We start from the raw sequence: 15,146 nt of genomic DNA, 5'->3' as shown, positions 1-15,146 counted from the left end.
GCTGCCCGAGCACGGCGCACGCAGGAAGCAGCCGCACGCCGCTGCCCATGGCACGGTTGGGCCCCTGGGAGCAGCAAGGCCAGGCTGTGGGTTGTCAGCTGTGCGGCGGGTTTCAGTTTTGAGATAAGGTCCAATATGCTGAGAAGTCCTTCCACACATGGCAAGGCTGCAGTGGGGTCACTGTCTGTACGTGGCTGGTTGGTCAGGACAGAGAAAGCTGCTCCCTCTTGCTGCCTGACCTCTGAGGATCCCCTGTGGGGAACCATCAGGGCTCGAGCCAGGGGCTCGTTTCACAGTAAATGTCAAATATCTGAGAGCAGATAAGGAAATGGAGCAAACAGGTTTGGTCCCTTAGAGAGTCCACTCTGCTCTCACAAAAAGAAGAGAGAAGAGGAAAAGTGCTGCCACTAAAAAGCTACTGAATTAAAAAAATAAACACCGGCAGATTTACAAAGAGAGTCAATTCCAGAAAGCTTGGGCAAAACTTCAGTATATCATCTGCAGTTTCCATGGTCAAATATCCATGCTGACCCTTCAAGCCTGCCTTCAGAGCCCCTATGGAAGAAAGCTCCCAGCCTTTTCTTTCCTTCTCCAGAAGGAAAGCAGCCCTCATCCCTCAGAAGCCACACGATATTTTTTCTCCCTTAATTGCTCCAACACTCACTGTCCTCAGTTAAAACCTAGGATCAATACCTTACCCCTGTGGGACCGGCTGCTGCCGAGCCCAGGGTGAGCTCCCGCACAGCCACGTGGCAGGGCCAGGCACACGGGGCTGCCCTCAGCCGGGACCCTTGGGGCGCCGCTGCTGCTGGAAACCCCCAAAACGGGACCTCTGCACTGCCCAGAGCCACCCGGGGAAACGTGGTGTCCTCTGCGGGTGGTAAACAACGTGGGGGCTTCGGCTTCCCCTTGCTGGGTGCCAGCCGAAGTCCAGCCAGGAAATCTGCTGGCTGTTCCTCTGCCTCGCTGGCACGAGGATGGGATGCACGCTCTGCTGCTGGCACGCGGCTCGGAGCGCGGGCGGTGAGCCGGCTGCACCCTGGGGGATGGCTGCCCAGTGCCGTGCCCCCGCCTGTCCCAGCCTGCTGGAAATGCCTGGCACGGCCACAGGGAGCAAGGCAGGGTCCTGGCCACACGACAGAGCCAGGGAGAGCCGTGCAGAGGGAACGTGGAGGCAGCCGCAGGGCTGCAACCCTGCCCACCCCAGCGGGAGGGGACAAACACAGCACCGCAAACACCGACCCAGCAGCTGGGGCTGCATGCACTGCCCTTCTCCTCTCCCCCCCGAGACTCCAGGACCAACATCGGTGGAACGGGGAGAGCAGCAGGAGAGTCCCAGGAACAGATGGATTGCTTACCCCACAGCCGCTCAGTGCTGTGCCCTGCTGGCTCGGTCTGCGCGCAGTTTTGCTGCACAGCCATGCTGATTATGAGTGCAAGACAAATTCCTCCCTCCGAGGACTGATGGGAGGCAATCCTGACCATAGAATCGCACCAGCAAAGGAGGTTCTTGCCATTGTAGCCTGCCTCATTCAGGGAATTTAAACTACACCAGGAAAACACATTCTTGTTAGCAGAGCCTCCGTGCTCTTAAGAGGAGTTTGCTCACACAGCTGCATTAGCAACGCATTGTACTGCAGGAAGACAGCGTCTGCAGCAAGCTGTCTGCAGCCTGTGCCTGAAATTAAGCAGAAAGTACAAAGTGCACATAAGGACGAACCTTCTCGCACCGCACAGCTCAGCTGTGAAACTCGCAGCTGGAGGATGCTGCAGAGGCCTGAGGTGTCTCTGCCCTCGGGATGGAGCGAGGAGAGCTGCCCCAGCGCTGCTCCCGCCCGGCTCCAGGCAGGACCCAGCTGCCAGGTCTCAGCCGTGCCGATGCCGGGCAAGGCAGTGCGAGGAGCAGTGGCACAAGGCACGCGCGTTTTGCGCTGCCTCCCTGTGCCTCTGCTGCGCCGTGGGCAGGGTCATGCCACTGCCCAGTGCCCTGAGGCCAATGTGCCCCACTGCCGCACTCCCATCTCTCAGCAGTGAGTCCCCTCCTCTGCAACACCACCGAGGTGCCACACCTCGTGTCACCAGTGAACTTTGTCAGCTCGCTCCACCTCTGTGCACCCAGGTCACCAACAAAAGTACAAATGAACCAAAACTCGAGAAACTCTGCTAATAATCTCCTCCAGCTCAATATTCTATTTCCAAGCCCCCTTGCTCTTGACAACCATTTAACCAGGTTCTTTGCCATCGTGTAATCCTCTCATCGATCTCATCTTCTCCAGCTTAATGAGTAATTTCCCGGGTGGCAACATATTGAATACTTTGCAGCAACCCAGAGAGAAGAGCTACCATTTCCTTTGTCTGGAAACGCAGTCATTGCACAGATTACTCAGGTTACTCCGACAGCAGCAGAGGAGTTGAGTCCCTCAACCACCGGCTCCACTGCGGCCAAAGATCAGGGGCCAGCGGCCACACTGGCCGGGTCCTGCGGGCACGGAGCCGGTGGTGGGCACAAAGCCAGCCCTGCCGTAGGGCCACGTGGTCCGCCTGGGCAAGCGGCCGCTCAAGCAGCACAGGGGAGCTTGGGGGGCTGATCAGAGGGGTAACAGCATTCAGGCTTTGCCCCCTGCCTGGCATCACTGCTCGGGATTGCATAACGTAACAGGCAGCGCAGGATCAGGCCCATTGGCACGCACGCCCCTCTGTAGCTGATGGTGTCTGAACATGCTGCAGGCTGATCTCCAGAAACCACCTACTTCTGCTCCGCTCAGAACAGCCCAGACTGGTACAGTTGCTGCGTTGGAAGTGCTGCTCTTCGCTGGCTTCAGTTTCCAAAACCAGCACCCCGCCTGGACGGCGCACCCACGCGCCAGGGCCGCCAGCAGGAGGGGGCAGCGGCCCCCGCGCAGCACCCGCGCACTCACCTTCATGGTGGGGGGGGCGGTGAGCGGGGGGGACAGCGGCCGGTCCGGGAGGGTCACATCCGAGCTGTTCAGCAGCTCCTGCTTCCTGCAAAACAGAATGAGAGCCGGTTAGCTCTCCCTGCACCCGAAGGTTTGGGAGGCAAGTGAGCAGTGGAGGCAGGAGATAAGGAAACGCAGGGGACATTTCTGTTGAACCAAGAGGCCCTAATGCTCTCTTTGCAAAATAATCTCACATCAAAGAAAAAAAAGACAGCTGCACAAAAAGGTGATACAAAAGTTCTCTGCAGAGCCCCATGCCCTGCACGGGCTGGGCTGCTCACACACATCCCCACATCTCGGCACACAGACCCACGGATGGGGGAGCGGGCGCTCAGCACTTTGGGGGTGTCTCACAAGGACTTGAAACACTGGGAAAGGCAGGGGAGAAGCAGCTGTACCAAGATCCTGCCAAGAAATGCAGCCCAAAACTCTCTTCAGCCTTGATAAGGTGGACCCAAAGCCCTCCGCTGATTATTTGATAAAAATACACTGTGCCTTTTAAAAAAAAATCACTTCCCAGGCAGACAATCAAATCGTCACACGCAGTGGTAGTGCCAGATGCTACTCTGGGAGTCAGAAAATCTGAGATTTAATTTAGTTTCCTCTCATCCCTGCCAGGTTAGTCCTGCAGAAACTGGGCCAAAATGTCCAACTGTTTATCTCACAGTAACGAGGTTTGTTCCCATGGCAGCCCGCCCCGGGATGGCAGAGCGCGGCGCGTGGGGCGATGCTGCGTGGCGCCAGGCTCCAGTGCACACCAGGCCCCCCCAAAAAAGTGACTGGGTGCCTGCACCCAGCACCGGTACATCGGCAGAGCCTCTTGCACAAAAACTGCCCAGAGGCTGCTCTGCAGGAGCCGTGCTTCACTCCCAGCGAAGAGCTGGAGGGGCAGCCCCTGCCCTGCGCTCCTGGCACAGCCATGCCCGCCGGGGCACGGACAGGGCACCCCCGCGCCCACAGGAGATCCTGCTGGGGGTGAGGGGTCTGAACAGCAGCTGCATTGCAGAAAGGGCACTTTTAACAAATCGGAACACTCTCACAGGTCGTTTGCAGGGTGCCACCAAACCACTCCCAGAGCAGACCTGGTTTTCTACCAGACCACTGAGGCAACAGCGAGTGCCAAGCCCTGCTGCCACTGCACGAGCATGGAGTGGCTGCCCAGATGTGTCCCTGCTTGTGAAAGAGACTGAGACAGAGCTTGACGAGCGCTGCTTTTTGCTCTTTCTGCCTGTATTTACAACTGCTTTTGCTAATAGACTTCTCCCAGTCTCAATGGACTTTAGCTCCATCTGTTAAGACACATACATGCACACGCGCACACACAAACGTGCACACAGACGAGCGTTCAGCACCCAGCCTGTGCATGCAGGGGCGGCAGGAAGGACCGCCTGCCTCCCCCCGGCCCAGCCCCGTGCATCGCCAGCACCCGCAGCGGGCTTTGCCCCGGCCCTGCCAGCACCTGGCCCCGCCAGCTGCCCCGCGCCTCCCCGCGCCTGGGTCACAGCCCACAGCCTTTTGCCCCCATCACAACATAAATTAAAAGCCCCCACTCCAAATCACCCCATGCAAAAGAGAAGCAGAGGATGCAAGGGAACGGGTGAAGGCCTGTCCCTTGCGAGGCGTCCGGGTGGAGAAAGGAGAGCCAAGGAGCTGGAGTTACGGTGGCTGCGAACAGAGAGAGGGAAGGCACTAACAGGACACAGATCAATAGTTCCCATTAGTTAACAACCAAGGAACAAGAAATAATGGACTTAAATTATAGCCAGGGACACGGCGGCTGGATATCAGGGGAAATTCAGGGCTCAGCTTCAAGCCCATAGCCCCGTCCCTGGAGGGGGTGGCACAGCCATGGACCATCACCGCGCAAGGCAGGGCAATGCTCGGCCATGCCGGGGCAGTACTGCAGCCCAGCCCGGCCACCAGCACACAGGGACAGGGCTAGCTGAGCCCTGGGGACCGGGGGACCAACCTGTGACACGTCTAATTAATTGCTGGTTGCAGTCCTCGGAGCTCTTCCAAGAGCACCAAGTACCAGTGGCTGTGCCCAGGCTCACCCTGCAGCCCCAGGTGGGACGCGCAGAGGCGAAGCCCCCCGCACGCTGCAGCACAGCAGGGGCCCTCCTGCCCGGGTGGCCGCTGCGAGATGAAGGCACTGCCCATCCCCATCTCTGCCGTGCTGCACAGCCATGTCTCATCTAGGCTGATGGAGATTGTTTCAAAAAGAAAATAACATTTTCCAGATTTGCAGTGCAAGAAATGAATCGAAATGCTGTAGGACTACATAGGGGCACCAGCAGAATTTATTCTCTGACCACCCGTATTGTCCATTGAGCTCCTTCCTTGTCTCCTCTCCACAAACCCACCATGACTCCACTGCTGAAAAAAAAAACAACAGGATGACAGATTTTTACTATTTGCTCTTTGACTTTCTAGGGCACTACAGCACAGGCTGCTCTGGAGGCAACCACTCGTCTTTGCTCTCCTTCCTTTGAACCCTGTTCTCTGGCTGATTGCACCAATCTGTACAGTGGCCTCAAAGGCATAAAACGTAACAGACCTCACAAAGATTAAAGTTACGGGGATGCATACAAATAATTTGACTTGATCTGGGATTTGTAACAGGTTGCCATAGCATCACATTTTAAGTATTATAAAATCACTCACACTACTTAACAACATGTTCTTCTATCACATGTTGATGTCTTCTCTGGGGCCAAACTGCTGGAACTGCTATTGCACTTCCAGGGAGAGCAAAACAAACCCATTCACCAGCAGCCGCTTGTAATTAGCCCTGATGCACTGGAAATACATTATGTTAAATTGCAACCATGTCCCACGATTCACTCTGCTGCCAGCTACAGGGTCAAGGGCCATCAGCGTAATTTGAGGAGATTACCCTCTGGAGATGACAAACGAATCATGAGGAAGATTAGCATGTCGTTATCTGTGCAGGGCGCACCTGCACGTCCAAGCAGCCCCCAGGAGCTCACATGAAGACTGCACCAGAGCGAGCGGGGGCTCGCTGCGGCCCCATCACAGCCGGCTGGGGGCTGGCAAAGGGCTCCGGTCCCTGCAGAGCCCCAGCTGCAGCATGGCTGGACACGGCCGAGGGATGCCAGGCAGCACACCAGCGCCCCACAGCCACCCAGGATGCTCATCCCTCAGGGATCTCTGCAGAGCTGGAGACCACAGGGTGGCCGGGGGATGCTGGCAGTCCCCCTGTCCCTGGACACTGCCTCACAGCCGGGCACTGCGTGCCCCCAAGCCCAGAAGGGCCAGGAGCCCCCCAGCACGGCCCGCTGCCACCCAGTTCTGCTCCAGGCCAGCATGAGAAAACATCTCCTGCCTGAGCCGCCTGCAGTCTGCAGCTGCAATTAGCAAACCGTGCGAGGATGGGGTGGGGAAGGACACAGTAATATGATTATGAGCTGAAGCCTGGGCTTGGCACGTCATGGCTGGAACAAACGGCCTCTGCAATCACTGCTGACCTGTCTCTCCCTTGCACAATGGGCACGCGCACCCCGAGGGTCGAGGGTTGGTCACGCAACACAAGGTCTTGGAGGCAGCACCCGACGGGGAGCGGGGGGCAGCGTGCGCCTCACCCCCACCTGGCACCCCTGGGCACCGGCGTCAGCACAGGGTGGACGAGAGCATCCTCCGGAGCAGCACCTCCTGGACACTGGCTCCTCTGAGCCAGGCAGGCGCAAGCTGAAGGACAGCCTGGGCGCCCCGCGGAGGACAGCCTCCTGCAGGATGTGTCCCACCAGGGTGGCCCCGCGCCACTCGCTGCAGGGCGCACAGCAGGCAGGGCCTTGGCCGTGCCGCTCGCTCGCACCCTGCAAGGGCCGGGGCCAGCACCAGGCACGGCAGAGGCTTCCCGGAAAGCAATGCAGGCATGGTTTTAGTAATTTTATTTCTTCATTTTCCTCATTAGGCAAATTAAGAGGGAAGGCAAAAAGAAAAAAAAAAAAGAATCCTACATACTTAGTAAATCTAATTAAGGAAATACCTTAATGCAGTTACACAGGCGCAACGGCAGGGATTCCTGATGAGGACGGGGAGATGAGCCCTGCCGGGCAGCACTGGCCCCCTCCAGCCGGGGGTGCCGAGGGGGAGCAGGGGGGGGCCTTTTCCCCTTGTTCTGAGTGTTTGTGTACGGGCGAGTTCCCGGAGCAGTGATGACAGGTGAAGTCTCTCTGATCTTCAGAGCACTCCCCTCACAGCCCTAAAGCACCTACAAATTCAGGTCATGAATTTTGTAAACCCTGCTGATGTTCTGAAATTCTGATAAAAACATCCTGTTCAGTGCCGAATCCTGCCTCGATGTGTTATGCTACCAATAAAACAACCGCCCAGCAGGAGCCAAGCAGCCTGCGGTGCTGCGCTGTGAAGAGCTCTCTGGGAACCGAGCAGTCGGGAGGCCAGGCACAGAGCTCCACACGGCTCCGCTGCTGAGAGCCCACAGCGCCTGTGAGGGGAAGAGCCCAGGAGCTCTACACCCTACATCTGTTTCATCAGCTCCTAGTTATAGATGTCTCCACCCCACAGGGCAGCCAGGCACCCCTGCGGTGATGCTCTCCACCTCTCTGTGCCCTCCTGCAGTACCCCGAAGCACCCCGGAGCACAGGCTGACCGCGGGGCTGGAGCCCCCGGCGTGGGGCCAGGGGACGCGAGCACCCTGCGAGGAGCAGCAGCCAAGCCAGGGCTGCGCGCACCCTGGCCCCACGCAGTGCTGGCCTCAGCGTGCACGTCTCCTCCCATCTTCTCACTCTGAAGTGTAATGAAAACTTGTAAATGCATCCTGCCGTTTTGTTTTGTTTGTCCGATTTACCAGACAGGTCCTACACTGACACGGTGCATTCGTACGAATTACACGTGGGAAGGGGAGATGTCAGATGCTATCTGACACCGCGGTGTTCGCGCTCTACCTTTTGCTACGCTGTGTAAACTAAACACTCGGAGCATCGCAGGTTACGTTTGTGCCTACGCTTAATTTTGCAGAAGAAACCTGGCGCAGGGAGACACAAATCTCCTGCAGCACACCCCCTGCAACAAGTTCAGCTGTCTAGATGCTTTATCCTTGAGAAGGACAGCAAAGATGTCCTGTAAATTAACAGCCTCTATATTTGGAACCATCATTTTTTGTCCTTGATGGGCATCACCTTGCCAGCTGCTCCCTGCTTCCTTTATTTAATATTCAGTGCCCAGTGCCTGAAGTTTTCACAGGGGCCGGGCTCCTCTATTGCCTCTCATGCCCACCCCGGCAGCACAGGCGCAGGCGCAGGCAGGCTCCTGCAGCCGGGGGGTGCCAGGCAGCTCCGGCCCCTGCCCCCTGTGCTGCACAGGAGCTGAGCCACCCGCACGGGCTGGGAACCCAGCACAGCGAACACATGAGGTGGAGCTGCAGGCCTGGATGTGAAAACTCCCCAGCATTTCATCAGTAACTAACGGCTGGGTTCCCACCTTAGGTTTGAGCCTCCCCTTCAGTGGGTCACAGAGGAGACACGGGGGAGCTCAGCACCCTCCAGCACAAGGCCTGACTCTGCCCCAGGTCCAGCTCCCAAGATGCTGGGGAGCTCCTGGCCTTGCCTGGAGCTGTGGACCTCAGTCGCCTGCTCACAAGTCACCAAAAAAAAAAAAAAAAGATTTTTTTTTGCAACAGCAGCAAGGGCAATTCACTCAGATGTCACCCCTGGAAATCTTCAGCAAGAGCTTAGATGAGGCCCTGCAGCCCAACTGCACCACGCTCCATCCATAGCCAGTGACCTGGCGGGGGTCCCTGCTGTGTCACTGCTCCCTGGGAGGCGACGGCCTCGGGCATGGCCGTTGTGGAGCTGCCTGGCCCCAGCTGCCACCGCAGGCACTCCCGCCACGTGTGCACAGCTCTGCAAAGCTGCAGGTGCTCCGGGGCTTACACCAGGTGCAGGCAGAGCCCCTGCAGTGCAACGCTTTCCCCAGTCACCTGATTTACCTTGGCTGTGTCCTGGGCTAAGACTGGCCCTGACCTGAAACATTACTTTCTCGCACTGAAGTCTGAGAGTCAGCAAAGAAAGAGAACAGCAGTTTCTGGTCTGGATTTCTTGCAATGAATTATGTATTTGTAAATTGCCAGCCCGCATCTGCGTGCACACAGAGGCTTCCCGACTGCACAGCTCACACAAGCAGGAACCAAAGCCCTGCTAAGAGCAAGGTGACATTTAACTGCAAATGAGTTTAACTTTAATTACTCCTCTGCAGCAAGAATAAATATTGTTGAGAGTGGTTCAGGGCGTCCCGCGCTGGTGCGGGCGCTGCCGTTGTGCTTGTTTCAGTAGGTGCTGGCACGCTCCGCGCAGCCGCCCGTCCTGCTCTGCGCTAAGGGAGAAGAGCGACCTCCTGCCTGCAGCTGGATGGAATCTGGATCCTTTCCAACCCACCAAGGACTTCCCAATTTGTCTCGTTAGGAAAGTAACGCTTGATATGCAAATAATGGCGGAAAGAGATTTTTATCGCTTACAAATTTTGTTCTCTGATCTCACTTCCAGGAGCAGAGGAAGCAGTGATTTCCAGCAGCAGTTGGATAAATGAGCCAAGGGACTCGTGGACTTTTTAAGACCAGAAGGATTGTCTGATCTGATTCCTGAAAACACACAAGCCAAGGAACCTTGGGCAGCCATTTCTGAGCTGATTCAATAATTTGTAAATTAAACAGAACAGCTCCCAGAAACCAGAGCCTCCCACCGCGTGCAGAACCAGCTCCGAACAGCGGAGGGACACTGCTTCCCCCCGACCGTCTGTGCCACAGGCGCACGGGGACAGGAGTGCTTCTGAATGTGGGGAGAGGCCAAAAACATGTGAGCTGCTGTCTTTGTGAACCCAAGCCCTGCTACCACCCAAAAATTATGGGAATTTAAAAATTGACTTCACCAGTGCAAAGATTCCATTCCAAATGACTTCAGAGGAGGGAGTACCTACGAGCATCCTTTGCTGAACCAAACAGTGAAGTGACAACTGTGTTAGAAGCACTTGCCTTATTTCTGGTTGCCTCTAACACAGCTGGGACCAGCAAAGCAGCAGCAGGGTGCACCCCAGCCTGAGGCTCCCAGCCCGCCAGCTTTGCCCAGCGGGAGGGAACCACCGCGGCACCACCTCGCTGGCAGGGGAGCAGCTACAGGACCTGGTCGGGTACGAGTGCCCTGAGCCGAGACTTCTGGAGTGGGGCTGGCGTCAGGAGCAGCCCCATGCCCGGCAGGAGCTGCAGCCCCGCGCACACCAGCTGTTGGTGCACATTGCTCATTCGCTTCAGCTCGAGTGAGCAGGGCAGGCATGGAGAGATTGATTGCCTGGGAAGGCGTGCGGAGGGAACAAGGTAAGCATCACCCCGCTCCTGCACGGGGAGCTCGCTGAAGTCAATTTGTTGTGCTGCACTTTGCTGGGTTGCTAATAAGAAAGGGACATGGGCCACCAGGGACTCTGCAGCTGCCACTGATCCTGCCAGACTTGCATATGGCTCATGTAAAGCAAAATTCAATTGCAAACACAGAACAAAGACTGAATGTAGGAGGAAAAAAAAGAAAATAAGAGCAGGTGGAGGAACAGAGTCCCTTTTGACTATACCGCTAACAGTCCCTTCCTTTTCCCTCAGATTATGTCACTTCGATGGTCCTGGCAGCTTGCATAAGATGAAGCAGTCACCGTAAAGCACTGCTTGAATTCTCACAATCACTCCCATGAAGGCTCCTCAGTCCACAGCAGACAGGAAAAAAAAACTCCTCAGGGTCTCGTTCTCCCCTTAAGATGTCTATATGACTCTCACTGTCCTGAATAAACCCCACAGCAAGAACTACACTGGGAGGGTTTCTGCTCAATGTGATGGTGAGGAAAGAAAAAAAAAATAAAAAAAAAATCAGGCTCCCACATTACAGGCCAAATTCTGTGAGAGTTCAGAGCCAAATTTTTTTCTCAGCCTTCAAGTGTCATGCTGAGCTCATTCACAGAAATCTGGTACCTGGTGGAAAGGAGTCTCTTTGGGAAAAGCCTTCTCTGTATGACTGGTAAAGCACTACCTCCTTTTCCTGACATATTTTGAGGTGAATGCAGGAACTACCAATGAGTTCCAGCAGAGACAGCCTTCAGAGGAGCAGTTCAGGACCCAGGTCCCTCCAGACCCCCGCTCGGGGACACGCATCCCTGCTACAGGATGCTCAGGAGCTGGCATTGCCTCTGCCTGCAGATAGCACAGCAAACACCCCTCAGTGCCTCACCACTGTGGAGGCGATGGGTTTGCTCCTTGTGCAAACGGCCCCGCTCCAGCCGGCAGGGCCCTGCTGCCTGCCACAGAGGCCAGGCCGTGCTGGGCTGGGCACTGCTTGCCTCGCAGGGCGCCCATGCCCCGCGCACCCGGTGCGTGGCGCAGCCTGCTGGGGGGCTCGGACCTCTCCCGCACAGGCAGGGAAAAGGGAGAAGGGGCTCCAGAGCGTGGCAGCCCTGCAGCCCTGCTCCATGGCCAGGGCCTTCCACTGGGGACAGGCCAGTGCTGGGGAGGGCATGGGGACCCCAAGCCCACCGGCCCCCCCAAGACAGACAGCGAAGGCCCTTGGCCATCTGAGCCAAAATCCAGCAGGTGACCCTGGAAACTGGAAGCCAGCACCCGAATGGGGCGGTTGGGCTGCTCACAGGGTTCAAATCCCATGATCCTGGCCCAGACTGACTCCAATATCCCTGACACAGCCAGCGCAGATGCCCACAGGACCCAGCTGAGCTCAGCGGAGCCCCTGTAAGCACGCTTTTCCAACTGCCCCACTGCAGCACGCGGCTTCAGCACCTCGCAGGGCAGCGAGGGGCCCCCACAGGGGCAGGGACAGAGAGGATGGAAGGGGGAGGACAGGGACTACACCTGCTCCATGGCTCAGTTCTGGGGAGCACTGGGTTGTTCCTTCAGAACCACCAAAACCAGTGGGTTGTTTATTTCCATCCAGTCAGCTTTGATGGGCTACCTAAGGCCCCAGAAATGGAGAAGAAAACATCCTCGAGCAGCAGCAACAACACAAGCTACGCAGAAAGCCCACCCACAAAAGCATCACTGAAATCCTGCTCCCAAGTGCACCTGTTGTGTGAGGCAAAGCAACTACAGCAGCAGCACCAAAACATGGGGTGGCCCCTGTGACCCAAAACTTAGGGGTGGGACAGGGGGAACAACCAGGGCTTCTTGTTGTGGGCTGTGTAGTTTATAACGAAGACTCCAAATAATCGATTCTTCATTTGTATCATTTTGTTACAAAATCACAACTTGAAAAAAAATAAACGAAGAGAAGGAAGCCATCAATCTGCACCAATGCCCATGTTGTCTCCATCCCAAATCAGAAGTATGTATGCCACTGAGATTTGGATGCATATTTCGTACTATTTTTAACAACAAAGTTGCCAGAGCAGCACAGTCCTGGAGGAGAGAGAAGTCCCTGACTGAGAATGCACAGAATAAATCAGAGCACGGTAAACCTTTGAAGCAAAGAGCAACTCACACTAATAAGTGGGGGGAGAAAGCAGGAGCCATGCAGAGCAGATGCCAGCTAACACAATATTGCAAACAGGCTATTTCCTCCAAACACAAAGTTGAACATAAAGTACAATCCGCGGCTTAGTCAATGAAAGATGAAACCATTTGTCAGCTGTTCCTCAGCGAAGAGACAAAGCTGTTGAGCTGAGTTAAAGCAGTCCTGTGAACACCACGATCTCCGAAAGCAAGCAGTCTGCCCTGGTCTGGAGCGGCCCCAGGGGCCGGTGGTCGGGGTTACCCGGAGCGGTGGCGGCAGCAGCACGAGCCCTGCGCTCCTCCGGGCGCCCGGCAGCGGCTCGGGAAGCGCCGCGAGCAGGCTGCGGTCCCCCCGTGCCCGCCGGCCGGCTCCGGGGGAACCCTGCGGGCGCACCCCCAGACCTGTCCCAGGAACGGCACCGAGAAGGGCACAACCGACGCCGGCGCCGGCTCGCCCGGAGCCCTCTCCCCAGCGCCGGCACCGCGCCAGCGAGCGGCGAGGGCAGAGCGCTCCTCAGCCCCTCCGCGGGCAGGAGGGCGCCGAGCCGGGGCCGTACCTTTTCTCCTTGTTCTGCCTCCTGGACTTGTGCAGCAGCCCGATCAGCACCACGGCCGCGCGGATCCCGGCCCGCCTGGAGTGCATCCTGCCGGCCGCCCGGGACATCGCCGCCCGCCGCCCGGCCCCGCCGCGGCACCTGCGGGACGGCGGCGCGCCCGCGCCCGTGCCCGCGCCTCGCCGTGCCCGCGCCCCGCCGTGCCCGCGCCTCCCCGCGCGCTCCCCGCCCGCCGCGCCGCCCCCAGCGCCGGGCACGGCTGCGGGCGGCCGCTGCCCGCTTTTCTCCTTTTCTCCCCTTTTCCCTTTTTTTTTCCCCCTCTTTTCCCCGTTTCCCCCGCCCTGCCCGAGGCCACAGGCACGGGACGCGCCCGAGGCAGCGGGGCGGGGACGCGCCCCGGAGCTGCCCCGAGGGACGGCGCTCGGGGATCGCTGCCGGGCGCGGGGAGCAGCGGCGGGAGGGAGCTGTTGGCCCGGGGCTGTAATGTCACAGCTCAGGATGCATTTTGCTGCTGCCCAGGTTTTGCTGAAAACAGCCCGTGCGGTACCCGTACCGCGGGTTCCTCAGAATGTAGGGGGACGGGGTTACGTTACAGCCCCCTAAAACCTGAATTGTGCGAAGGATTTTTTTCCTGCCTTACACACTTTTCCTTCTGCCTTTTGCAGACATTATTTAGCCTTTCCCCTACGGGACAGCTCCAGGCTGGCCCAAGCCAGGCTCCAGCCGTGCTCGTGCCAGGGATGAAGGTCCCTGTGCTGCAGAGCTGCTCAGAGCCAGGGCTGGGAGCGGTGCGACAGAGCACGAGCCCTCCAGCTGGGCTCTTACGTGGGGGAGCCGGCACACCACTTCTTCCAGGCAACACACACATATTTTTTTTATTAAGTAAACTGTCGATGATCTACTTCACAAGCTCAGCACCTTTCCCTGGAAGTCTCTGTCGCCATGGCGATGAAGCAGCCGGGTCTCTCTGCCCTCCTCCCCTTCACCTCCCGCCTCACCTTCCTCCTTGCTAGCGGGATTTTCACGGGAATTAGATTCAGGACCAGCTACAGCATTCTGAACGTGTTCCTTGTTAGAGGGATGAAAACACAGCCCATGCTTTAGGCATATAGGGCATGAGAACATGTACACAAAACTCCAGTCCTCCACAGGACTGAAATATCAGCACCTGCCCAAAACCCACCCGTGCTCTGCATCTCTGCAGCCAGCCTCAGAGAAGCCGTAATAATCCTATTGCACATCTGGCCAAGCCCATGAAATCGTTCCTCTGGGTCTGTTCCTCAGCCCGGCCTTAAAGGAGGGAGAGCACAAACCTCCCAGCACCAGGGAGACCCAGACCCCCAGAGAGGAGTCCAGCAAATTGTCCCCAGCACAGGTCAGCACTTCTGCGGAGCCCCGCGACGCACAGGCTCAGCATCCAATGGCCACCTTGACCAGGACACGGAGCACGAGCTGCCTGCAAACCCGCTCAGATGGGCGGTCAATTATTAACAGCACGTGGGGCTCTCCTGGAAGAGCCCCTGACAAATGTGTTTGCTCGGGAGCAAACAGCTCGCGAAGGCCATGGAGCACATCTGCCACTCTCTCTGCCTCCTCCTGCCTGCCACCTCCCTACCGCCGTGCTCGAGGTGATCAATACCACCTTAGCTCTGGCCTTTTCTGTCTAAATATTTCTGCACAATTTCTAATCAATGTGTTCGTTAAATTCAACAAAAATCCCAACACCTTCAGTGCCATTTCTTTATGCATTCCACTCTAAGTCAGATAAAAAGTATGTGGAACAATATTTCTGTCAGCATGCCACATCACTTCAACCCCAGAACAACCTGGCTGCAGCACAGTCACAGCCACCCCATCTGTATTCACCTACACAGCACGTAGCTCTGCAAAGCATTGAGATTTAAACTTATAGCTAAGATTAATATTTGAATATTTTAACAGATCTTGTGTGGGTCCCTGGGAAGTCTGGGGCAGCAGAATGGCCTCTCCTGCAGCAGCTGAAGACGCAGCGATTTCACCAGGCACAGAGCTGCCCACTTTCCCAAAATGAAAAATCCAACCAGTTCTCAAAGCACCCTGGAACATATGCCTCCTTGGGACAGCATCAGATGATGCCAAACCATG

The 15,146-nt window shown here is 57.0% G+C and overlaps 1 protein-coding gene across 1 annotated transcript in view; it reads right to left on the bottom strand.

Annotated features, from left to right (window-relative positions):
- RAP1GAP2 (RAP1 GTPase activating protein 2) overlaps positions 1-15,146 on the bottom strand; it is a gene marked incomplete at its 5' end in the record, with an annotated part of 72,578 nt that overhangs the window by 20,435 nt on the left and 36,997 nt on the right. The window contains one exon of the mRNA XM_084299445.1: positions 2,919-3,003. Coding sequence (XP_084155571.1) covers positions 2,919-3,003 — 85 coding nt within the window. The remainder of the gene's footprint in view (positions 1-2,918; positions 3,004-15,146) is intronic.

Source organism: Netta rufina (assembly GCF_964035555.1).
Source record: "Netta rufina genome assembly, chromosome: 21".
In the NCBI taxonomy this organism is placed as follows: Eukaryota; Metazoa; Chordata; class Aves; order Anseriformes; family Anatidae; genus Netta; species Netta rufina.
The sequence above is the reverse complement of the archived record's forward strand: the minus strand, read 5'-3'. Positions and strand labels throughout refer to the sequence as shown.